Source organism: Pteropus alecto, unplaced genomic scaffold, assembly GCF_000325575.1.
Source record: "Pteropus alecto unplaced genomic scaffold, ASM32557v1 scaffold7, whole genome shotgun sequence".
In the NCBI taxonomy this organism is placed as follows: domain Eukaryota; kingdom Metazoa; phylum Chordata; class Mammalia; order Chiroptera; family Pteropodidae; genus Pteropus; species Pteropus alecto.
The window spans coordinates 49365585-49390017 of record NW_006494614.1 but is presented as its reverse complement, the minus strand read 5'-3'; the positions used below and the strand labels follow the sequence as shown (position 1 = coordinate 49390017).

At 41.2% G+C, this 24433-nt stretch overlaps 1 protein-coding gene across 8 annotated transcripts in view; it reads left to right on the top strand.

Annotated features, from left to right (window-relative positions):
* TENM4 (teneurin transmembrane protein 4) overlaps nucleotides 1–24433 on the top strand; it is a 691021-nt gene that overhangs the window by 503628 nt on the left and 162960 nt on the right. For 7 of the 8 annotated variants that reach the window (XM_025042569.1, XM_015600544.2, XM_015600547.2 and 4 more), the window contains 3 exons: nucleotides 9464–9634; nucleotides 15876–16090; nucleotides 17811–18021. In XM_025042569.1, coding sequence (XP_024898337.1) covers nucleotides 9464–9634; nucleotides 15876–16090; nucleotides 17811–18021 — 597 coding nt within the window. The remainder of the gene's footprint in view (nucleotides 1–9463; nucleotides 9635–15875; nucleotides 16091–17810; nucleotides 18022–24433) is intronic. The other variant, XM_025042571.1, reaches the window with a different exon arrangement.

The following is a 24433-nucleotide window of genomic DNA, read 5'->3' as shown; positions in this document are numbered from 1 at the left end:
ATAATATTACCTACCTCATAGCGCTTTGTGAGGATTAAATGGCAGTGTGTTTATAAAGCATACAGCACAGTATTTGGCATAATATAGCTTTCAGTTAATGACAGTGGCTATTGTTAACATGATCAACATCACCATAGTGCCCAAAACTCTGTGCTGCCTTAAACTTCCTAATCCGAGGCCTGAACCAAAGCAGGGGCTTGTGTAGATCAGAGAAGAACTCATATTTATTGAGAGCTCTGTGCATAGACAAGGGCAAAGAGACAGGAAAATGTGGTGAGATCCCGAAGAGTTGGAAAACACGCACGAGGCAGGAGACTGGGAAGCTGTGACATCACACACTCTGTTCTGTGAGATTTTAAAATGCTCTTTCAAAATGCTTCTCATTATGAAGAAACATTATCCCAAGTTACAAATCCGGGTGGCAGGCTCCATGTTAAGCTGTCTGCCCTCATTCCTCTCACCAAAGTGAATATTCCAGAGGGAAAAGGCCTATTCTAATAATATATACACAAATTAAAACTCCATTTAGAGGTACAGTAGAGACCACCTCCTAATTGACTTTGATCGTTGAAAAAAATTAGTCATAGGGTTCGTATGCCAAAGGAAATCAGGAAGTGGGAGGGTTGCTCTATAGAGCCCTGACACAGTATGTTTTTTAGTAGCTATGGAAATGATACCTAGCAAAATGCATTTCTCCTTCTATAGCTCCCAAGTATTAACCAAACCGATTAGATTAGATTTTCCTTCTGCCCCATCAGATGGCTGGTACGGGGGAAGGAAGAGATAATGAAAGGCTGGTCGTTTGCTAAATCCAGACATCTTAATATAGAAATGCTTAAATAGCCTTATAAATAGTGTTGACACTTAGATGCTGGTGCTACAAAGAAAGGAAACCGGAAATTGTGTAGGGCTTTACGCCGGCATTTCCTTCCTCTAGGAAATAGCAGGCACTTAAGCAAGGCTGGGGTTGTTCTGCCAGGGAACTGCTGGCTGCTCACCCCTAGGAGAGCAGTGTGAACAGGCTGACCATCCTCAGGTGTCTTTGACCCCTAGGTCATTGGTAAGGCCTTGAATATGAAGGGCAGACAGTGGACAGTGGGCCGTTTGCTAGGTTTATGCACTTCCTTGTGGCGTCACTTCCTTGGATGTTTGCTCTGTTGGCAGTGATTTGATCAGAAAGTGCATGTTTATTCTAATCAGGACTAAATGGAGGCCTGTCCTGTGCTTCCTTGCAACAATCTGAGAAAGGCTTGGGATTTGAAGTGACTGAGACCTGGTTTGAGATCTTGGTGCTGCCATGATGAACGGTGCAATTATAGATAACTCTGGAGCCTTGGTTTTCTAAAGATGCAAAATTAGATATGATAACTACTTTGTTGCTATGTTTTGAGATGCCTAATCTATAAATTGAGGTTACTAATAATATCTTTCTTAAGACATTGTGAGATTAACTGACATAATGAATGTGAATCCTCCAGCACTATGTCATATACATGGTACAATTTGAATAAATGAGAACTGTTATTGTTTTAATAATAATAACTCTAATTATGTCTGTCTCCTTCCTTTCCTCCCTTTCTTCTTCACTCCTATAGACCAGGGGCTGGAGGGTAGAAATGAAAGGAATAATCCCTGCACTAAAAAGAGAGCCTCATGGTGACCTGACATGGCGGGTCTGTGGGTTCATTTCCTTTACTTTAGGCTCAAGGAGAGGATTCCTTTAATCTGGGAGTGCAGTGCCTGATGGGAGAACAAGCATAAGGATGGCTTTACTGCTTATACAAGATTTCCTGCTGCGACTGAATAACAGGGTCATTTGTTAGAAAGAGCTCTGAAGAGGAGTCTGGAGGCTGGGACTCAGAGCAGTCTCAGGCACTGACACCAGTAGTCTGAGTCTCCTCCTCTGTGTGGGATGGAGGTGCGATAAGCCCCATGACTAAGTTTAGTTGTAGCAACATCTCCCCTCAACACCAGAGCAAAACTCAGGTTTGTCAACTCTCAAGAAATCTCCATCCTTCATTTTCTCAGTGAATACCTTAATACACAATAAAATGAGGATGATGATGTAATACCAACAAAGAAAACCCCCACCTGGTCGTATATTTGAGTAAATGCCAAGCCCATAAAATACATACTTTTCTTTAATCTTCACAACTCTTGGAGCTAAGTATTATCGTCACCATTTTATAGATGAGGAAACTGAGGCTCAAAAGAGTTAAATAACATGAGTCAAGTCACATAAGTATAAACATGAGAACCAGAAGAGGAACACAAGGCTGTCTGGCTGCAAACGCTGTGCTCGTAACCACTACACTTCTGTGCCTCCCGTTTTCTTGCCTCTGGAAACCAGCACAGTATTGGAGTAGGGCAGAGAGAGGTCGGATAACTGGGCTGGGGTCACTCCAAGGGTTAGTGGAGGTGGCCAACCCTAAATTAGTTATGTACAGAAGAGATCCTAGTAGAGCCTGTCAGGTGAAAGTTGCCCAGAAATGACAGCTTTCTTATTCTATTACTGTAATATCAGTTTATTCTGTACAAATTAGATTCCGACCCTAGTTCCCCTACAGCTTGCCATGTCACCAGTTTTCAGTGCTCTCCGGTTAAATTGATATTTCTCCTCGCATTGATGGTGGGTGTGCCTATTTCCCACTTCCATGGCTCACTGCACTTGAGCCTCTCACTTATCCCCAGCCCCACCTTGATTTATAAAAATATTGAGCAGCTGCCAGCAAATCCTTGCTGAAAGGCCTCTCTTCCCCTCAGCAGTGCATGGTACAGAAAAATGATTAACTGTGCCAGAGTCCATTCTCCAGAAAACACTTAATTTGGGGGTGAGAGACAGTAACCCTGATTGTTGCAGTCAGGTTTATCCAGAGACAGGAAGAAAAGCAATATATTTACTTGATTTAAAATTAGCCCCACGTAGTCACCAGTGGGGTCCTCCTGTCAGGCTGCTTTATAGCGACTCCGCTTTGAAAAACTGTTTTATCCACTGGGCAAATATCTCTAGTTCCTAAGTCTGTCAACTAATGGGAGCAGGATAGGAGAGGGCCCTCAGCTTAAAGAAATTTGCAGTTGGCAGAAAGGGTAGTTAGAGGGGAATATATAAAAAAAAAAACATCCAGCCTTAGCAGATCCTGCAGTAGATTCAGGAATTAGGAAAACCAGTGTGGCAAAATTACAAGGAAGATGACAGCTGCCATTTATTGAGCTTCTAATATGTGCCAGGCACAGTTCTAAGCAAATTACATACATTACTTCATTTAATTCTTTGAAGTAGATAGAACTATCTTCATTCTGCAGATGAGGAAACAGACTCAGAAAGGCTAAGTACTTTGCCCAAAGTCTTGAAATTAGTAAATGACCTTGCTCTGAGTGCCCTGGAGGGAGCCAGACTTGAGGACTGAGTCTGCCAAAGGACAAGTCCTTTATTTATGTTCATATGGTTTTGAGTATGGAGGTCATTAATGCCTAAGGGGAAGGATGGGGGCCCCATGCTTTGTCCTTGAGATAAAAGCCTTTTCATAAACTGTCTCTAAAGAGCAAACCTAACAATGCTGTCAGCAAAGGCTTTGCCTTAACTTTTTTTTTTTTTTAATTTTTATTTCAGGCATTGTAACTCACTAGCAGTAGGAGAACTCAGATCTGAGTTCAAATGTGTCTTTATCATTTTCATCTGGAAAGTGTCTCTGAGCAAGTTGTGCAGCCTCTCTGAGACTCCAGTTTGTTCACCTGTAAAATGAGCATGATGATTTTCTCAAGATTTAAGTAAGGATCGAATGAAATAGTTTATGCAGTTCGCCTTGCCTGAGTGTCTGACATGCGTGTGTTCAAAGTTAGAATCTCCTTTCTCTGTTCTATCATCCTTTTCTACCTATTGTTCCTGAGACTGTTGCAGAACCTTCTTTTTAATGTAAAACAGTATCAGAGTGAGTTTGGAAACTAGTAAAGAAAATGTATCCATAACTCTACCACTGTAATTTAAAGCATGATGTTATTTTTATGTATGTCTTTCCAGATTTTTTTTTATATGTATATCTGGTTTTATAGAGATACAGTCAGCAAAAACATGCAATTTTGTGTCCTGCCTTCTTTCCCCTTAACATTATATTATAAGTATTTGCCCTCATTGCTGGTTGTCATAATTATTTTTTATAATGATCACCTTGTATTCTATTCAGTACTTGTATCATATTTTAGCTAAGTCATTCCCTACTTTTAGACATCTATCTAGGTTTCTTTCAATTTTTTTTTTTTTTTTTTTTTTTTACTGCAGTGTACATCCCAATGTATATAATTTTTTGGTATGAAACTTTTGAATGTTGTGGCTTTGTAGCAAAATCAGGAATAGAAGCTAGGGAATGAATCTCTGTTGTGTTGTTTGTGTTGTTTTGTCTTCTGGGGTTTTTTTGTTTTTGTTTTTGTTTTCCCCATTAGGGGACCATAAGTCAAAGAATCCAGTGACTTATATTTTACAAAAATGATACTATTTAAAAACAAAGAACCGAGCACTAAAAAAAAAAAAACAAACAGAAAAGTGGGTAGCCACTTAACAAAAGTTTGGTTCCCACTGTCTTTTGAAACCAAAAATGCCATTTGAATCAACAATTTGTTGTGGTTATAACCATCTCTAGTCACAACCTAGAGCTGCTAATTTAAGGATAGAGGGCGGGTCCATGCTTTTTGGGTTTTCGGAAGGGGAGCATGCATTGTGACAGGAGAAATCTCCTGTACTTATTCTGGCGACTCCTGCATAATGACTTTGTTAATTGCCTCCCGCTGGCCAGGTGCTGGGGGGAGGCTTCAGTGTCTGAACATCAATCGAGCATTTCTCTTAAAAATGTCAAGGTGGAGCTTGCACTTTCTCAGCCATCTCTCATGTCTTGCTGGGCAGGAAAAGGCGACAGGAAAATGTCAGCCCTGGGATCAGATTGACCAGAGCTGAGGGAGTAGAGAACTTCCCCGCCCCAGCTCTTGGCTTTCAGAAATCATTAACATTTCAATGTGGGTGATCTTATGAACCCACTACCTTTCCACAGCCTTTCTCTGAACTCTTTAGCATCTTTTCACCTTTTCACTGAATTACAAACTAGTTTAAAGGGAAAACCAATATCAAGTTTCTTACTTATGTCACTTTTAGTGTGCTTGAGGAGAGTTTTGCACAGTTATAAATACAAACCACAGGGTAGAATTTAGATTATACTATGATATACATAGGTGCTGGGTGGTTACCATCAATGCCTCAGGAAACAGGAGCTGTGATGATTATAATTTAATATCGTATCGGTGATTTGATCCATCCTTAAAGCAGGCTGAAGAGGACCATTTATATTTCTTAGCTTTTTTGCATTCATGGCCCTTAGTTCCAAATCATGTGGAACACAGGCTCCTGACTCGGAACCTTACCTAAAACTTATACCAGCTCTGCGGTGTTAGATAACTTACTTTACCTCTTTGAGTAAATCAGAGCTCAATTTCTGTTCCAGTTCCATTATATACATTCTCCAATAATGTTTTTTTTCAACCTATCTTTATGTGAGGATTAATTTGAATCATGTAAATAAAGCATTTGTCACTTAGTAGATACTCACATGATACCATGTTTTGTGCTGCTATTCTTTTGATTATTATCAAGGATAAAGAAGAGTGGCTACTTGAGCTTATGTATTTCTTTGACAGTGTGTCTGAGATTGTGTTGTGTCCTTTGGGAAGAGGAGAACAGAGCAAACTATTTCTCTTCTTTCTCTCTTCCCCTCCCCCATAACCCAAAACCATAAAATTAACCACTTACCCAACAATTCGGTAAAAGAGTTGAGGGGACCCTAGCATGACTTATATTTAATACCCTAGATCACAGACAGAGGGTCCCTTTTATTTTGGCTCCAAGATGACATTTGAGCTTCACATCTCTGACTTTACATCATCCTACTATAAATCTTACCTTCCAGCTAGATGTTTCTCAGCCCAGTCTTGGTAACCCTGTGCTCTCTTCCCTACCCACTAGCCTCCCAGATTATTTCTGAATGACTGATTCTTCTGAGAGGGTCCAAGTTTGACTTGGATCAAGAACTCTGCTTTCCCAAATGGTTTTCAGGATCTCATCTTCCACAGGTCACAAAGACTGGCCAACCTCACAGCTATGCGGGCCTGTTTGGGATTGCCAGGGGCAAAGTCAAGAGGATAAAGTGCCAACCTGTACCTCTAACCTTTTGGTCAACAGCCTCCCCCACACTGTGGACTGTCCTGACATACTTACCTTCCCTGGGACACCAGATCTTATGATCATTTTCACCTATAACACCTTTCCACTGGCTGTTCTTCTCCCTTAGCATATTTTTTAAGCAAGGACTTGCTTTTGCATCTTGTTAAAAACAAGAGAAAGCTTTGACGATAAAAATGTTTCTCCTTACAAAACTGTGAGAGTTCTGTTCGTTCTGGGATTAGTTAATTCTCATGAACTTTTAATGAGACAGCACTTTTGCATACTTAGGTGAGATCATTGATTCTAATGGGGAAAGGCTCTGCACATTTAACTGCATATATCTGAGTTGTCCATAGTTCAAACAATTTCTTCATTACCTTTGGAGTTGCCAGTATATAGATTAAAACAGTAAGAAGGTAAGCAGAAATGTAAGCTAATTCAGGCTTTGAAATAGCAGAGTATTCACTTCTTCTAGGCAAGTTAACTTTTATTACTGACAACTGCACAGAGATAGTCAAAAGCAGGGTAAAGCGCCTCATTTAGTGCCTGGTACCTAAAAAGTGCTCAATAAGTGTTAGCTACTATTTTATTACTAGTATCAATGGTAAAATATAATGGTTATAAAATATAGTAATCACACATGTACAGTTTACAAAGTACTTTACCATATAGTATCTCATATGATATCACAATCTTTTGAAATATTGTTATCTCCATTTCTCAGATGAGAAAACTGTAGCTAGAAAGTGGCAGTTAGGATTCAAAACCAGCTTTCTTACCTTTGGTTCAGCACACTTTCCCCTGCACCGCACTCACCAAAGAGAAAGCATAGGGTCAGATTCTGTTTGTGTTATCAGTATGCCTCCTGGTTAAATCAAACTTGTGTGTGGTCCCTGGGCGGCTTGTGTTTGGACTAGAAGTCAGGAGAATATGCTGTGTCCCAGTTTCCTTTGTGAAGTTTTTTGTGTGTTGAAGGCAATCACACAGTCTCTCGAGACCACCATTAGTGAACCCGTCCACAAATCAGAACCAAGTAACACAGCTGCCTGTCTGCCTCACAGGATCCTATGTTGCTACCTAAAAAGGCACGTAAAAGCCTTGGAGGCTACTTGATGTGTAAAAGGGGATGTCTTCATAATGCTCACCTGCCTTGCTAGATAGGGCTAGTGAGAGACAGCATGGTGAAGTGGGTCGAGCCTGGGCTTCAAACCAGAACGAATCACGGTGTATGATTTCGGGATTTGAAGTTTTGGATCCTAGTCTAGACTCTGCCACTTTAGGTTAGCTATTTAACCTTCCATATGTTAATTGATGTCATAGTGTCTCAGTATCTCCATCTGTAAAGTGGGGTTATTAATACCTTCTAGGATTGTTGTGAGAACTAAAATACTGCACTTATTGTTCTTAGCACAATGCGTGGCACATAGCAACACATTCAATAAATGATAGTTTTATAATTATCATAATTTTAATTAACCTTCTGAGCCTTAATATGTACATTTGTAAATTGGGTCTGGCAGGGTGGCCATGAGAACTAGATGAAATGTATACAAATTACCCAGCACACTGCCTGGTACACAGTGGGTACTCAGTATGCCTAATTACTATGGGCCTTCACATCTCTGTAGATCCTTCCCTGTGTTTCTGTTGCCCTCCTAGTGGGTCAGTCACCCCCCACTCAGGTCTTTCTAGTCCTTCTGAATAGACTTTGTTGCTTGTCTGTCTTCCTCACTTGACTGTGGCTCATCGAATCAGGAGCTGTCTGATTCATTTCTGGCTCTCCAGAATCAGCCATAGATCCAAGTGTAGAGTAGGCTTTTAGAAAATGTTCATCAGGTGAACAAAGGCAAAATGTTACTACGGGATGCTGTGGGAGTCCAGGCACTGGAGTATTTAACTCTGTATGTGGGGAATCGGGACAGACATCCGAGAAGGCCCAAGTCCTGAATCCTGTGATGAGATTTAAGTTGACATTTGTACTAGATCACAAATCTCTTTGAGAACAGTCTTCCTGGCCTTCTCCAGCATTGTGTATCTCATGGGACAGTGTCCATTCTTTGGCATCTTATGGTCCCTTCTAGATTGTTGCACATGACTATTTAGCAGTTGCAACCTTGGAAAAATATTTGTAAAACAAAATAGATACATGCGATACATCAAAATGTATGTATAACAGATATACAGTGAAAAGCAAATCTCTCTCTTTACTCTTAGCATCTCTTTTCTCCATAGGACACACCAACTATTACCAATGTCTCTCATGTCCCCCAGAAATTTTCTATACATACACAGGAATTTTTTACCCAAAGGTAGTATATCAAATATGCTGTTCTGCATGTTATAATTTCCCTTATTGAAAAATACTTACAAAGAACTTTCTCACTCTTTTTTATGGTTGCATAGTGTTTTGTATGACTATAACTTATCTAGCCCCTTAATGCTGGACTTGGTTTCAACATTTTGCTATTACAAACAGTGCTGTAGTAAATAACCTTAATAATAAGGGTATGTACATTTAGTATGTGTGTGAGTGTCTGGAGAGTGTATCTGGCGGAGAAATTTCTAGAATCGGAACCTCTTAAGTCCCAGGTAAAGGGTACCTGTATTTTAAATTTGACAGCTTTTGTCAAATTGCCCCCTGTAGGGTTTGTACCAGCTTACGCTCACACAAGCCAAGTATGAGAGTGCTTATATCCTATTCTCTGCCAAAATACTGTATATTTCAACCTTTTTATCTTCGCCAAACCATATGTCAAAAATAGTATTTCAAAGTTTAACTCACATTCTCCTACTATGAGTAATGTCAAGAGTCTTTTCATGCAATTGAGAGCCAATTGTATTTCTTATTCTGTAAATTGTTAATGTTCTATGCCTATTTTGCTACTGAGTTGCTGGACTTTGCATATCATTTGTAGGAGTTATTATCATATTAAGGAAATTAACCCTTTGGGATACAAATTATGATTTCCCCCCTAGATTAAAGCAAAAGTCCTGGACCTCATGAAACTCCCCATTCTCTGCCCCTTCCCAGGTCCACCAGACTATGAACCCTTGAGGGCAGGGTCTGTGCCTTGATCATCTCTGTGTGCCTAGTTCCCTACCTAGGGTTTGGACATGCAAGAGCTCTCTTCGAAGGCTAGTCATTGAACTGAACTGACCTGAGTTCCTCTGTTCCCCATCCCATCTGTCCTCTCCTATAGTTTGGGAGTTCCATTTCCACCTCTAGCAGAAAAAGATGACTTTTCTTATTGCTCACCACAGCCATGCACCTGTTTGGCCTAAACTGGCACCTGCAGCCGATGGAGGGGCAGATGTATGAGATCACGGAGGACACAGCCAGCAGTTGGCCTGTGCCAACGGACGTCTCCCTGTATCCCTCAGGGGGCACTGGGTTAGAGATCCCTGACAGGAAAGGCAAAGGAGCCACAGAAGGTAGGGTTGCTGTGTTGTCCGTGTCGTGAGTCCTCTATGTCTGCCTTTGAACCAAGGAGACCTCCATTATGCGCGTCATGTGCCTGACTCACAGCTCCATGCTCTGGCGCTTCCTCCATCCCTCTGCACTTCATACCAGCTGCCAGTCCACCTGCGTCTTCATTGCAATTTCTTGTCGCTGTGAGCTTATAGCAGGGCTTGGGCAGGGCTTATGGTGCTCAGTGGTGTCCCATCTCATGCCTCGAGGGAAGCATTATGGGCTTTCACACTGCTGGGGTGGCATCTTTGATTGTATGGGATTGAGATGAGCTCTTCTGGGGCATTCTCGTGGGATGAATGGGTATCTACAGGAATGGGGTATGGTGAGGTGGGTGGATGGTGTGTTGTAATTTAAATATCCTTGGATCCTTGTGGTTTATTGGAAACACCAATTCAGGTATTCTAGCATTTACCAGCCATGTGAACTTGAGCAAATCACTTAATTTTCCTGAGCCCCAGTTTTGTCAGCTGCAATAACAGTAATCATTAGTGTTTGTTTTATAGTGTGTTTGTTTCAAAGATTTTTGTCAAGAGCCTCTCACATTTAATCCTCACAGAGATTCTGTGAGGAAGTATAATCATTTATACCTATTTGGATGCAAACTCTAAAGATCACATGAATTAAGTGACTTGGCCAGAGTTACCTACCTCTAAATAATGGAGTTTGGGATTTGGGCCCAGGTCTGTGTGATTACAGGTCTCCTGATGTCTCCACAAGTTGACCTACCTGACTAACCCTATGATTTCAAGACCATACAGGAGGTGTGGGTGAGCAATTCTGTTGTACAATGAGATATGAATTTATTTTTCTATCAGTGATGGACATGGTGGTGCTGTTTGGAGTCTGGCATTTTTAAATGGGAGATCCATACACCCATGTTCTGAATTTCCTAGGGGCCTTTCTAACAAGCCAACTATACAAATTCTTCCACTGTCGGCCACAGACTCACAAAAATTGGTAACAGGAAAGATGTCTGAGCTTAAAGATGTCTGGTGGTCATTTTGGGCAATGTGGCCATTCCTTCTCCTGCACCCACTGTGACCTGCTTTATCTTTCTAGTGTAACATCAGTCAGCAAAGCAGTCATAGCTGCCTCCAACTCTTATTGCTTACGTTTTCTTTCCTCTCTTCTCAGTTAACTTTAAGAGGTCATGGCTTCTGAGCCTCCCTTCAAGGATTTGCCTTCAGGGCATCAGTTGGTTAATAAGGTTGCATATACTTGTTGGAGTACCTATTCATGACCTCAGAAACGATGCTCTTGAAGGCCAAAATAAATTCTTTACCTGTGGTCATCTTTAAGGGAAGTGAACTGGGGACATTTCCACAGAGCCAAATCAGAACCCCTGCCTACTACTGTCTTCCCTTTTATAAAGATTTTAAGACTTAAAACATTGAATAATTTACACTTTCTTTGCCCCTTATTAGGATATGAGGGAGCATGCATAGGACCATGGGAAGAACTCTGGGTTAGGAGTCAAGAGCCCAGAATTCAAGTCCAGCTGCTGCCACTGACCTATGATGTCACCTTAAGCAAATCCCTTGAATGGAACTTCTGGGCTTCATTTTCTTCCTCTTTGAAAGGTTATTGAGCTAGATGATCTCTGAGGTCCATTCTAATTTGCAATTTCTACATATGAAATTAGTAAAAGAATCATCATATGACTGACTACTAGATAGATAGATGGCTCTTGAAAACTCAGAAGTGTTTTCAAGTTAGCCCTGTCCATGGTCCTGCCTGTTGGCTTGTGATACCCAAGCCAGTTTATAGTCAGCTGCTGTAGGTGAATACCATAAAATGAAGGCTACCTTTAGATTAGCATGTACAAACACGTATTTAAGATATATTTAACTTTCAAGCTAAAAGGTCTCATTTAGCAAAATGTATTTTCTTCCCTCCATGATCTCTATCAAACATTCTTTAAACAGGGGTTAGATCTATCTGAAATCTCTCACTCTAATGAAATTAGTTTGTGGGTTGGTTAGGCAAGGAACAGGAGGTACAGATAAGAGACAAAATAAAATTGTACCAACTTATTGGTTTACTTTAATTGGAGTGTTTTTGCTTAAAGGTATTATCTGTCATTACTAAATGCAAATAGAAATCCTGTTTACCAACCCCTACAATACAGTGCAGTGCTGGAAAGTGGCAGCATCAAAAGCAATTACCGTGACACACACACATTAAATATATATATGTCTAGAAAAACAAAGGACAAAGCTTTCTATAGTTTATGTGAGACCACATGGTTTTTAATTTCTTTTGCCCTGGTCAAACCAGTGTCTACTCAGTTTATGTTTTTAATTGTGATGGTAAAATCTAGTTCCTTAGACTCATGTCAAGGGGGAAAGTCTTTAACTCTGATATTAGTACATATTTCCTGTCCCTTCTGAGGGTATCACAGAGAAGAGCTGATTCTAGAATTAAGACTAGAGACCCTCTTCCACAGTGATGGGGGAAGCAATAGGTATGATAGAAAGGGGCTGAATGGGCCTTGGACCTAGACAGTCTGGGGTTTGAATCCTAGCTCTGCCATTTATCAACTCTGTTAACTCATGCCAATTACTCCATCTCCTTTGACCTTAGTTTCTTCATCTGCGGAACAGGGATGATAACGCCTATCCATTCAAAAACCAGTGATAAAGAGGCACTTAACAAATGTTAGTTCCTTTCTTCTTGTCCCCTCAAATCCCAAGCCATTCTATATCAGCTATTAGAATCTTGGAAATCCGGACTAGTTAACATTTTCCCCTCAAAGATCCAGTAAATATTTAGGGGATTTTGAACATTTTAAACATTTTAAAGGATAATGCAAAAGGAACATTTGATGAACCAGTATTCTATATGTTCTCCATGTCTTTGAGAATAATATCAAACTGCAATTTATACTACATTCTCAAAGTGGCTATAACTATTTCAGGATTGTTGTAGGACAGAAACTAAATACAGCAGCTTTTCGAAGAAAAGCCACAGGAACTCGTGTTTTGCATTAATGGAGACAGGGGGGGAAAGCATTGAATAAACAAGCATTTCTGATGGTTGAATTGGTGGGCTAGGGATAGCATTTTCTTCTTTCTGCAATGAAATCAAAATTGCCCATCAGTTTGAACCATGCAAATTGCAGCACACAAGCTCAGCTGGGCTCTCCAAAATGAAACAGCCTATTTTAATAACCAAATAAATTTCAAACAGTTGCTAAGGAAACTAAAGGATTCTTTGTGAAAGTTATTGCATTGAAAAGAACCAAAAAGATGGAGGAGGGGGAGAGTGTTAGTTGATTAAGAAATTAGAACCAGTGTACATAGATCTCAGTTCAGGAAAGTAAAGACTATGATTAGGAAGTGCAGGGAATTTCAGTTCCTCCAAATCTCTCGTATCTGACTAAGCTATCCAGTCATCTCAGCAATTTGTTGAGAAATTTCTTTTATAGACATGATTGTGTTTTGCACAGCATTGTTATAGAAAGCCTGAATTTGTCATATTTACAAAGAAAAGGACCATCACCAGTAGAATCTGCCTTGTGAAACCTAGTCATCCTGTTGGTCCCTAATTCTGAGTTAAACTCTTTGTTAAGCCTCTGGGAGCACCCACTGGTTGGATAGTGTCCTTATGAATGTCTTGAGACATGTCAGCCTTTAACATTGAGTCCTGTTTGAGGGTTCCTACTTCATAAAAATTGTCAACTTCTTGTGCTGCAGGATGCTGGGAGGTCCTTCAGTGGGCCTCGGATCTACCTGGTCTAGCCTTGATATTTAGCCTGCTGGAACTGTGGATTAAATTGGGCTCTTGCTCTCAAAAGTTGCCTTTAGGATGGGTGGTGGCCTCTTCCCTAAGGATCTGGACTCTAGAACAAAGGCCACTTTTGAACCAAAGCTCCAAAGTGGCCCTCACAGTCTCAGCCAAAAGAATCAAAGTCCTGATTGGGGGTGTGCCCTAGACTCAAATTTTCTATTTTTATTTTATTGTATACACACCAAAGACATTTTTTTCCCTCCCATTTTGGTCTGTTTAGGTGAAATTAACTAGAGTGCTAGAAAAGAATATGCCCCTTCCGCCCCTCCTCTGGGTTAAGAACCAGCTTATTCATTCCTCTGGGGCCTACAGACCTCTGGAGAGAGTCTCTGGGTTTGGCCCCTGACCTATAAGGCTACAGAATGTAGCTGATACAATAGGTGTCTCCTGAAAACATGCTCACTGGAAAATGAACTGTGCATGATTTTCCAACAATGTGCCAAAATGTGGGAGAAGTTTTTGTTACTTATTCTCAGACATAGGAATTATTTGAAGGCAAAGCATTCTCAGATCTCACCAGCTCTAACTCCCACCTACTCACAAAGGAAATAAGTCCTTGGAATCAGCAGCCTTGGTTTTATTTCTATACAGTTCCTAGGAGCAAAAAGAACGCATCCTGCTTCGTTTCTTACTCCCTCAGAGTTCTGCTTCTCCAGCAGAATTAGAAGCTGAAGGGTATACTGTTTTCTACCTGGACTATAAAAGGATTGTGGTATTGGGAGCCCAAAAAATCAGATAAGGAAGAATGTGAAAGTAATTCTCTTCCATCTAATGCTCTGCGAATTTGGCTTCTGTCTTTAAACTTTGAACCACAGCGTAATGGTTTGTGTGTGTCTACATTTTCAAGGTAAAAGTCTGGGGCACATTCTTTCCACAAAGGAATTAAATGCAAGCTCTTTCCCATGCTAATGACAAAATACCAGTGGTGCTTTTATTGAGAGCATGCATTTTAACTTTTTTTCGTTGGCATATTTTTAATTAAAATAACATTTAACGATTTGAAGCTAAAAACCTGATGTTTCTGCCTCGGAGTTTATAAGAGAATGATAACATATGGAGAAGTTTAACATTTAAATTGAATTTTATTATTTTAAACAGTAAAATATTTTATGACTACAACAATGCCCTGCCAAGCTCCATTTCAGCATCAAATGTGCTTTGTAAGGAATCTTACAAAGCTAGGGGAAAAAGACATTTTAATTTCTTATTCCCCAAATGCTTTTTATAAAAGGTTCCCATAAACGTGTTTTCTTTACAAATGGATTCTTGTTCTCTTAAGTGTCTCTCCTAACATCTCTAACACAGGCTTGGAACTAAGATACCCAGGGGGTGCTTTCTTATGACAAGAAAGATGTAGTCTGTTGACTTGATTGTGGCTTGTCAACATCCTAACAGTGGTCTTTAACATCCCTGGAGTCTCCTGCTCCCTCCCAATTCCTCAGAAGGTCAGTGTCTGGCAGGAAGTGAGGGCTTATATTTTTCACATGTGAGTATGTTTAATTACTAAATATAGGAAGTTTAATAAGCAACCTTCCTTTCTGGCATTTGGAATACCCCCAGAAAGCTCTCACTGTCTGATTGGTGACAGAAATGGTCAAGAGACCTTACTCCTGACCTCACTGTCCCCTCATCCCCCACCACCTACAGGATTGGGGCCCAGATCAAATTCCCAAGCATGCCATAGGCTTTGTGCCTGAACTTGAGAAAGTCCCTCAACTTTACCTACCTTTAGCACAAAAATGATATTCAGAGGCCTCCATCCTAGACAAAGAAGCATTTTTCCTCCCTTCAGAAGACCACTTTGCATCATCTTTGTCAACCCTAGCTCTGCTCCCAACACAAACCCCCATCCACACATCTCAGCCTCAGAATTTGACTTCTAATTATGCATAAACTAGTAAACTTGTGAAATAACTTACTCCACTCAGGTCATGCTTCCCACCACCCTGGGGGAACCATTATGAGTTGGAAATTTAATAACAACACCTTCTTTCCTCTATCCTCTCTGTTTTAGCATGCACACTTTTACACACACATACACGGACGCACGCGCATTCACACACACACACACACAGTTATTCTCATGTGACCGCAAATGATTATTTTTAGAATTAAAATATGTCTTAACAAGCTGTGGAATTATGCAGTAAACAGATGGCCCTTGGGGAGGACCCACACCACTTTGGAAGAATGCATATTTTTAGCAGAACAATTTGAGTATCACTGGAGAAAAAAGGTCTGGACATTCTTACTCTTCAGCAGGGGAGTGGTGGGTGGAGGGCTGGCAGCAGACCGTTGTACAGAGAAGTGCAATGAAGAGGGGAGAGCCCTGCTCATTTGGATGCTCTGATCCCTTGTTTCACTTACAGCTAACCGTGACATTTATGTCTTCTCTTCCCTGTGTCTTGGTAGGAAAGCCAAGTAGTTTCTTTCCCGAGGACAGTTTTATAGACTCTGGAGAAATCGACGTGGGGAGACGGGCTTCCCAGAAGATTCCTCCTGGCACTTTCTGGAGATCTCAGGTGTTCATAGACCATCCTGTGCATCTGAAATTCAATGTGTCTCTGGGAAAGGCAGCTCTGGTTGGCATTTATGGCAGAAAAGGCCTTCCTCCATCACATACACAGGTAACCAGAACCCCATGCCCTGCTGATCTCCAGGGGTGTCTACCTCAAATCCTAACCCAAAGTCAAGAAGCCTAATGCTTAAACCTGGATCCTTGAGCATGAAGGGAATTTCCTATATTTTATAGCCCATCCATTCATTTGCCCTCTCTTCAGATCCTACCTTTCAGATGAGTAGGGTTATACTCCTGGGACTTTTTAAGAGGAGGAAATTCTAGGAAATTCCTCAATGACCTTTCTGCTGTTACTCAGTCTCCTAAGTTAAATCATGCAGTAAATGTAATCTAGAGGGGGAAAAAAGCATGCACTTTGGAGTCACACAGATGTGAGTTTGAATCCTCTCGTTATCAGCTATGAAACCTTGGACCTGTTACTTTTCCTCTCAGAGCAAGTTTCTTAATCTATCAAATGGTGATAAGGATACCCACTTTTCAGGGCTGCTGTGAAGAATAAAGAATAGCATTTGTAAGGCAGCTAGTGCAGGACCTGGTTCAGAATAAGTGCTACTTCCCTAGTCTCTAGCATTGTTTCTCTCCTTCAGAGTTTCACATTTACTCAGACACATGTGCACCAGAAACACTTTAAAAGAAACTCATGCAGAATGACTGACATACTACCAGTCATGATAGGTAAAGAACAGACATTTGCTACCAGTAAAGGACAGACGTTTGTAAGGTCATCCCAATGACCTTACAATGACTGACATACTACCAGTAAAGGACAGACGTTTGTAAGGTCATCCCAGCTCTGGGATTAAAGTAATATAAATCACAGGCATCCAGCAGACATTCCCAGGCCACATGCAGTCTTCCTGGCCCCAGTAGTTATTTAAGAATTTTAGGTAAACACTAAATAGATATAATTGCTAAGGATAGAGTTGCAGAAAAATAAAGAGAACCTGGGCCCTTGATTTCTTTGTAGAATTGCAATGCTAGTCCTAAGACTTCATTTTTACACAGGATAGAATATCTATCTTGATATTTTAAAAAGACGGACAGACGGAGGATGGATGGATGGATGGATGGATGGATGGATGGATGGATGGATGGATGGATAGATAGATAGATAGATAGATAGATAGATAGATAGATAGATAGATAGATAGAGATAACTCAGTTTGCTTGCGAGTAGACCAGAAGGGCTTAACCACTTACCTGTCATTAACACTCCATGACTGACTTCTCTCGAGTCTCACATAAACACACTCAGATCAATTGGCAGTTGTGTTTGACACAGCATATAAGTATTGATAGAGTTTTGAGCTAATCCAGTTTAGTTCCCCGAAAACTGCTCCCTGAAACTGGAGTGCTTAGGAAGGATCATTGACAAAAGGAAGATAGGTATAAATCAACTTTTCAGTTGCACTTAACTGATATTTAAGGCACACCCAGAGCACCATTCCCATTCCTCAAACCCTAGGGTTCCTGCCCTTACCTGCACTGACTTGGAGTTCAGTCATTAAGTGGCTGGGTTTCTGATTATGTCCCCACCATCGAAGACCCAAAAATAATCCACTAATTATGGTGTGCTCGCAAAAGACTGTTCCTAAAAATGGGGTCTAGGGAGGAATTGGAGTTAATTGATTCACCTTCATGTGGCTTTAGCCTCTTTTGCCAGTCTCAGATTGTGTTTTCTCAGGTCCTCCCCAGAAGAAGCTTGAAGGAAGAAGCTAGCATTGTGGTGAAGCAGGTCCACTGCTGATTATGCTTTCTTTGTACTGCAGTTTGACTTTGTGGAGCTGCTGGATGGAAGGAGGCTCCTGACCCAGGAGGCACGGAGCCTGGAGGGCCCCCAGCGCCAGTCTCGGGGAGCCGTCCCCCCATCTAGCCACGAGACCGGCTTCATCCAGTACTTGGATTCAGGCATCTGGCACCTGGCTTTTTACAATGATGGGAAGGAGTCTGAAGTGATTTCTTTTCTCACCACGGCCGTTGGTAAGAAACACCCCCTCGGGTCTGTGGGATATTGTCTCTTTGCATGAAAAGATGCTTTGGGATGGTGGGGGCTAAAGCTGACACGGGAATGTGTCTAGCCCAGAAGTATAGGTGCCGTCTGCAGTCTGGTCATCCTGACCAGGCTTGATGGACAAGAAATGGGAGTAAGATGTAGATAAATGAAGGAAGGGAATGACAGGAGGGACTGGAAGGCCATTCTGGGCTGGAACCTGAGCCAAGGACTGTTGCCCACTGCCTTTCGTGTGTTGTCTATGCCATGATATGTGGACCAGAAGCTACATCATTTAAAGACCAAAGAGTGGAACTGACAACAAGACACAAACCCTGGATGACCAGCCACATGAAGGCAATGTTTTCTTTTATCACTTCTCCAACACCTTTATTTGTATTTTGATGCCCACTGCCTTTCGTGTGTTGTCTATGCCATGATGTGTGAACCAGAAGCTACATCATTTAAAGACCAAAGGATGGAACTGACAACAAGACACAAACCGTGGATGACCAGCTACATGAAGGCAATGTTTTTTTTATCACTTCTCCAACACCTTCATTTGTATTTTGTAGTCTCCCTTGGTTCAACTTACTGATTTGTTATTTGGGTTTTTATGGTTTTTTGTTTGTTTGTTTGTCTTGCTTTCAGAGCCAGGAACCTCTAGCAGATGAGAAAACAAGATAAAGGCTTGGAAAGAGAGTGCAAAGGGCTAGATGAGCAATGTAATGAGTCAGTTTGGGGTTTTGTTGATAATACTGCTGTTCTGACCTCTGACAGAGAGCAAGCCCCAGGGTTTTAAATGAATGCTTAACCCCTTTGCCGCCCCTCGCAGGGGACAAGGGCCACAGCTCTCAGTTCAGAGTGAGCCCCTTGACCACGCATCCTGGTCTAAGGGATTTCTCTTTACTCATACATTCCATAGAATTTGTCTCCTCCTCAGATGGTCACAGAATACTGTAGGACATAGTGTCAGTGGTTCAATTCAGAAAACATTTTTTTCTGAGTTAATCTGAGAAGCACTCTGACAAAGGCTGGAGATAAGATCTCCTACAGGAAAATAAAACTTATGGAAAGACAAAACGTTGCTAACCAGAACACTTGGAAATGGGGTTTCCATTTAATGAAAAGTCATATGTGCTTTAGAGTCACCTCAAAACTGTCTCAGTCCTTGGCTGGGAGTCTTTCTGACATGGAAAATGAAGTTGAATAAAATCTTTTGAATCTGGTCCTTGGTTCCTAAAACTCTTGCAAGACCCTGTTTTTTGTTGTTGTTTGTTTGTTTGTTTTGGGGGGTTGTTGTTTGTTTTTTGTGTTCCTAAAAAGCAGTCATCATTTTTCAGCCATTTTCCTCTTGGTTGCATTCTTGCCCTTAGTGTTGAGGCAGAGAATACCTTCTCGTTAATTATGGGACGTGGTTATAAGTTTCTGCTGCAACTGCAGTCTCTATATTCTACCGTCTTGGCAAAGTGATGGAGGTGGGGCCATCAGGCTGCATCAGCCCTGATGTAGGAAATATTACTTCATGCTGTTCGTGTTTGGGAAGTGTCTGTCCCACCTGCTGTTCCCTGAGTGCCCGAAGGACAGGGACTTTGACATAATTTTCTCTGCCTCCCCAACACCCAGCCAGTCCCCGATGTACAATGCCATTACGTTAGCAAGGGAATTGAGCATGAGCATGGCCTTTCCTCTGCTCAGCCCCCACTGGAAGGACCATCAGCAGCCACAGGCCTGACAGTTGCAGTACTATGGGTTTCTTCCCGAATGCTGCCTTTTGCAGGAGAGTGGAAAGTATGCTCAGTTCTGAATCTCTACCACTAACCTGTGATTTGACTGTGTACAAATTACCTAAGTTTTCCAGCTCTTGGTTTCTCGAGATTCTAGAATTTGAGCCTGCAGTTCAGTGGCGACCGTGACCTAGAGGCTACCAGTGCAGGCCCATTCCCTCATTGGAGAGCCAGTGCTGGTCCTCACCATCAGGCTGTCCCCATTGTGGGGTTTGCCATACTCCAGACCCTGTTTCTTTTTCTGGACGTGGTAGTTTCAGTTTAGAAACATGATTATCAAATCATTAGTGGTGCCTAAGTTACAGCTTCGTGGTCTCAACTGCCTGATTTCTCTTAGGCACAGTTCACTACGAAGCATAGGACATCCTGCTTGCTCAGAACTAATCAGAATTCTTTATTTGTAATGACTAAGGATAAATATGAAAAGATATTAATACAAACTCCCACAGAAAGTGACTTTTAATTAGGATGTGCAACTTAGAGAAATAAAATGTAGGTACAGTTAGGTGCCTTTGCCAACTCTTGGCTTGTCAGAGCTTGCTAATTTGCTTTGTCATAATTGAGGAGATGGTCTTGCTTTTCCCTCTGGTTCTTCTGTTCTCACCTAAATGATGAGACCTGTTTTCACCTCCCTTAACACTATAATATCTTTTAGAACAGATAGGCTATACTGTGCTTCTTAGAGTTTTATGAACTTCCTGGTATCTTGTTAAAAGGCAGATTCTGCTTCAGCAGGCCTGAGTGGGTCCTCAGATTCTGCATTTCCACCCAGCACCTGGTGGCACCAGTGCTGCTCGTCTGTGGACCATGTTATGAGTAGCAAGGGGTTATAGTATCTTATAAGTGGTCTCAAATGTTGTACAAAGGAATCACTTGGGAAGCTAGTTTAACATTCAGATTCCTGGGCCTTTACCCCAAAGAATCATGATGCAGTAGGCCTGAGAGAGAGCCTAGGTGACCCCAATGGCCTGTCAACTAAGCTTTGAAAATAAATGCCTTATGAGCACTGCTTTCTATTCCTTACTTCCCTTACTGTCCCATGTTAGTTCTGCGACCATGGTTATGCACGTCGCCTCGCTGAGCCTCATTTTTCCTCTCTGGAAATTCTTATTTGTGAAGCAGTCCCCATTTGTGAAGATGAGAGAGAGAGCAAATAACAAGTGCCTGGCACAGGCTTTGGATGCTATAAACACTTAAATAAACGGAAGTTGTTAATATTCTCTCCCATCTCTGTCTCCTTCCAGCTTTTTCTTGCTGCCTTTCTGACTTGTCTGTCTGCCTTCAAGCTACAATGATTGTTTAATGAATACCTTTTTTTCTTTAATACAAAAACAGACCAATTCTGATGTTGCTCTTAATTCGTCTCTCCCCAAGAGACCCTGGCATTGAGTCTCTGCTGTCTGTGCTTGTTACCTGTGAGCTATGAGTTGTAATTTGTCTTGGCAGGTTAATTAAAAGTTTAGGTCTTGTTATAGTGAAGTCATTATGGTCCCAATATACAATTGTAGCTCTTGAGTTTGCCTAACACAGAGATTGGAATATGACCCTCCCTTCGTTACATGTTGAAATGCAGACTAGAATTTAAGAAGATCTGAGATGTCAGAATCCAGAGTATTTACGTCTGTTTGTAATTAAGTAATAGGAGAAATAATTGTATTTAATTTAGCAAATGACAAGATAGTGTACCTTTTTGCTTTTCCCTCCATTTAATGCAATCCAGCTGATGATTTTAAATTAAATCAGTTTATCTTTTGCCTTGAAAAAAAATCTAAAAGCACTTTACAAACTGTATACACAAATATATACACAGAAACCTGATACTGACAGAGCTCCCTCTGAACCAGATGTATTTATACATACACACGCATATACATACACCACTAACACCAAGCAAGTTTTAGAATAAAACGTGGCAGCTCTTTTCAGAAAGAACAGTCTTTTCTTCACATATGAAGAACCAGAATTTGAAGATAATGTTGTTTCTGGTCTTGGCTCCATTGAGGCTTAGCAGCCTTGTTGACCCCAAGTAGTGATGAGGTAGGATATATACCAGTAGCCAAAATATAACTTACCCCTGCAGTATACAAAGGCCTTTAAATACATTCTTTAGGCCTTCCAGTTATTCTGTGGTGTGATTATTCTTATTTGTATTATCACCCCCTATTGCAGATGAGGAAATTGAGGTCCAGGGATGGTAAAAGAAAAGCTAGGATTTGAATTTGTATCTGTACAACTCTAAAGCTTGCGATCTTCCTTCTTTTGCAGTCTGCCTCCTTCCCAAGAATGAGCCCCTTTTTTTTTTCTGTATTACACCTACGTCTGTTTTCTACCTATTCATTTATTCAACCGACATTTAGAGCACCCACTGCGTGTTGGGGACCATGCTCTGCTCTTTTCTGTATGTAATTTAATCCTCACAAGAACCTTAGACAATATATATTTTGATCTCAACTTTATAGATGAAGAAATTGAGGCTCAGAGAGTTTAACTGACTTGCCCAAAGTCAGAGTGATTAAGGGCAGAACTGACATGGAAAGTTGGTCTTCAAATTCCAAGCTCTCCCTGCTATGTCACAGTGTCTTACTATTTTCTACAACACTAGTAAATATTTTATTTCCAATTCTAATATATAGGATATAATTTCCCCCTTACTTACGTGCCTCCAACATAAGCATCTTACATCAATCCAGGAAGTTTTCTTGAGAAGTCATTAAAAAGACCATGAAAAAAACTCACAGAATCTAAAACTTTAAAAATATCATTATAGACATTGCTCACAACCTCACAACCTGACAAGTCAGCATTGCAGTGTTTTGGGTCTCCAGATAGCATCTTATCTTTTAATTTTGATTGATGCTGAAGCATAATGGGAAAAATCAGCCCTACACTGTGGCATTGTAAACCACGTTGGAAAATAACAGAGGTGCCCCACAGTGGATTTAGAAACCCAGAGAAAAGAAATAAGAATCATTGTTAGAAAACACAAACCCTGGTAATTTTTATGAGAAACATGCTCTGGTCTTTCTGCTCTGAGGACATTGATGCTAATTAAAGAGAAGGGTCCTTTCGTTCATGCCCAGGCAGCCACTGTAAAACAACTCGTTCTGTGTCCAGAAACTAGAAGCAAATTTAGTCCTTCCCTTCCTCCTTCCTTTCTTTCTTTTTTTTCATCCAACAAATATTGACTTCCCACTCTCTCCCAAGTTGACAATACAGAGAAGTTATGACATAGTTTGGGGCAAAAGTAGCTTATGGTCTAGATTAAGGACAGGAAGCATTTATACAGTAAGTGCTTCCAAGGAAAGGAGAAAGAAGAGTCATTCCTACAGTCACTGGTCAATGTGCCATGAGGGTGGGAGGAAAGCAAGGACATGTCCAGCTAGATGGAACAGGGAGGGCTTTCTGGATAAAGTGATATTTGATAAGACCCTAAAAGATGGGTAGTATCTTCACATTTAAAGACGGAAGAGGGGGGCAGGGAATGTTGTTGAAGAGTTCATTCCAGGTAGCAGGAACAGCATGAACAAAAGGCAGGTAGGCAGAAAATTAATTGCTGGCTGTAAGGAGCCAGCAATTCTGTTTGACTAGAGCACAGGATGCCCCAAAAGGGGGGAAGTGAGCCATCAGGGAGAGCATTGTATGTCACCCTAAGGAAATAGTTCATTCTGTAAGCTTTAAGCGAGGGAGTAAATTGATTAGAGCTGGATAGTTTATCTTATGGGGCCCAGAACAGGAGCCCATTAATTTATGTAACCAGAGGAGGTTACTGGGATTGAGCTTTGTGATTTCATGAAGGGGAAAAAAGGAGGGACAGGGGGAACCAGGAAGGACAGAAGGGCTGGTTCAGTGGCACTAGTTAGTGGTGGTTTTATCTGCTGTCCCTGCAACCCATTCTTCTCTTTCCTACATGTGAATAGATACTTTCACATAAGCTTCTGTCTTCCAAGGATCATAAAAATTGAGTCCTTTATGATTTTCCGAAGACCACTGGACAGTGCTATTTATGTATGTCCCTTGCTCCAATTGGATAAGACTCCTGTTCGTTAGCCTCTGAGTACTTTTGCAAGGATCTGGAGAGAAAAATCCCTGACGTTATATACCATAATTTGTGTCAAAACCTGCACTACTTCAAAGAGGAAACTAAGAAAAGTGATTGAGGAATGATTTTCAGTTTTTAATAAGCTCTCCTTTCATCATTCCCTATATCCCCTTCCTCCAAATTATAAGATATCATGCAGCAGTGAAGAATCAATGTCTCTTGGTAATCAATTAACCTTCAAATAAATGACATTGGCAGCACTTTGTGAAATTTCTGCGGGAAACACTCCTTTGGAAAGTGCCCTGTGAAGTCACCTCTCCCTGAGAGCAGTGATTTATTCAAAACAGTCTGGTATAAGTGGAATGAAATTGTAGGCTAAGGGAGAGCTCAAGTCAGCACATTGGAGACAGACCCTGGCCAAAAATCTGTTCGGTGGAGTAGAGCTAGGAATATCAGAGCACTACATCTGCAGACTGAAGGCTAGCCCCACCAGCAGCTGTCCCTGCCACTGAAAATGACAGGGAAGGCAGGGTTCCCACCACCCCTACCCAGCCCCTCCACTGCCCTGAGTTCTGT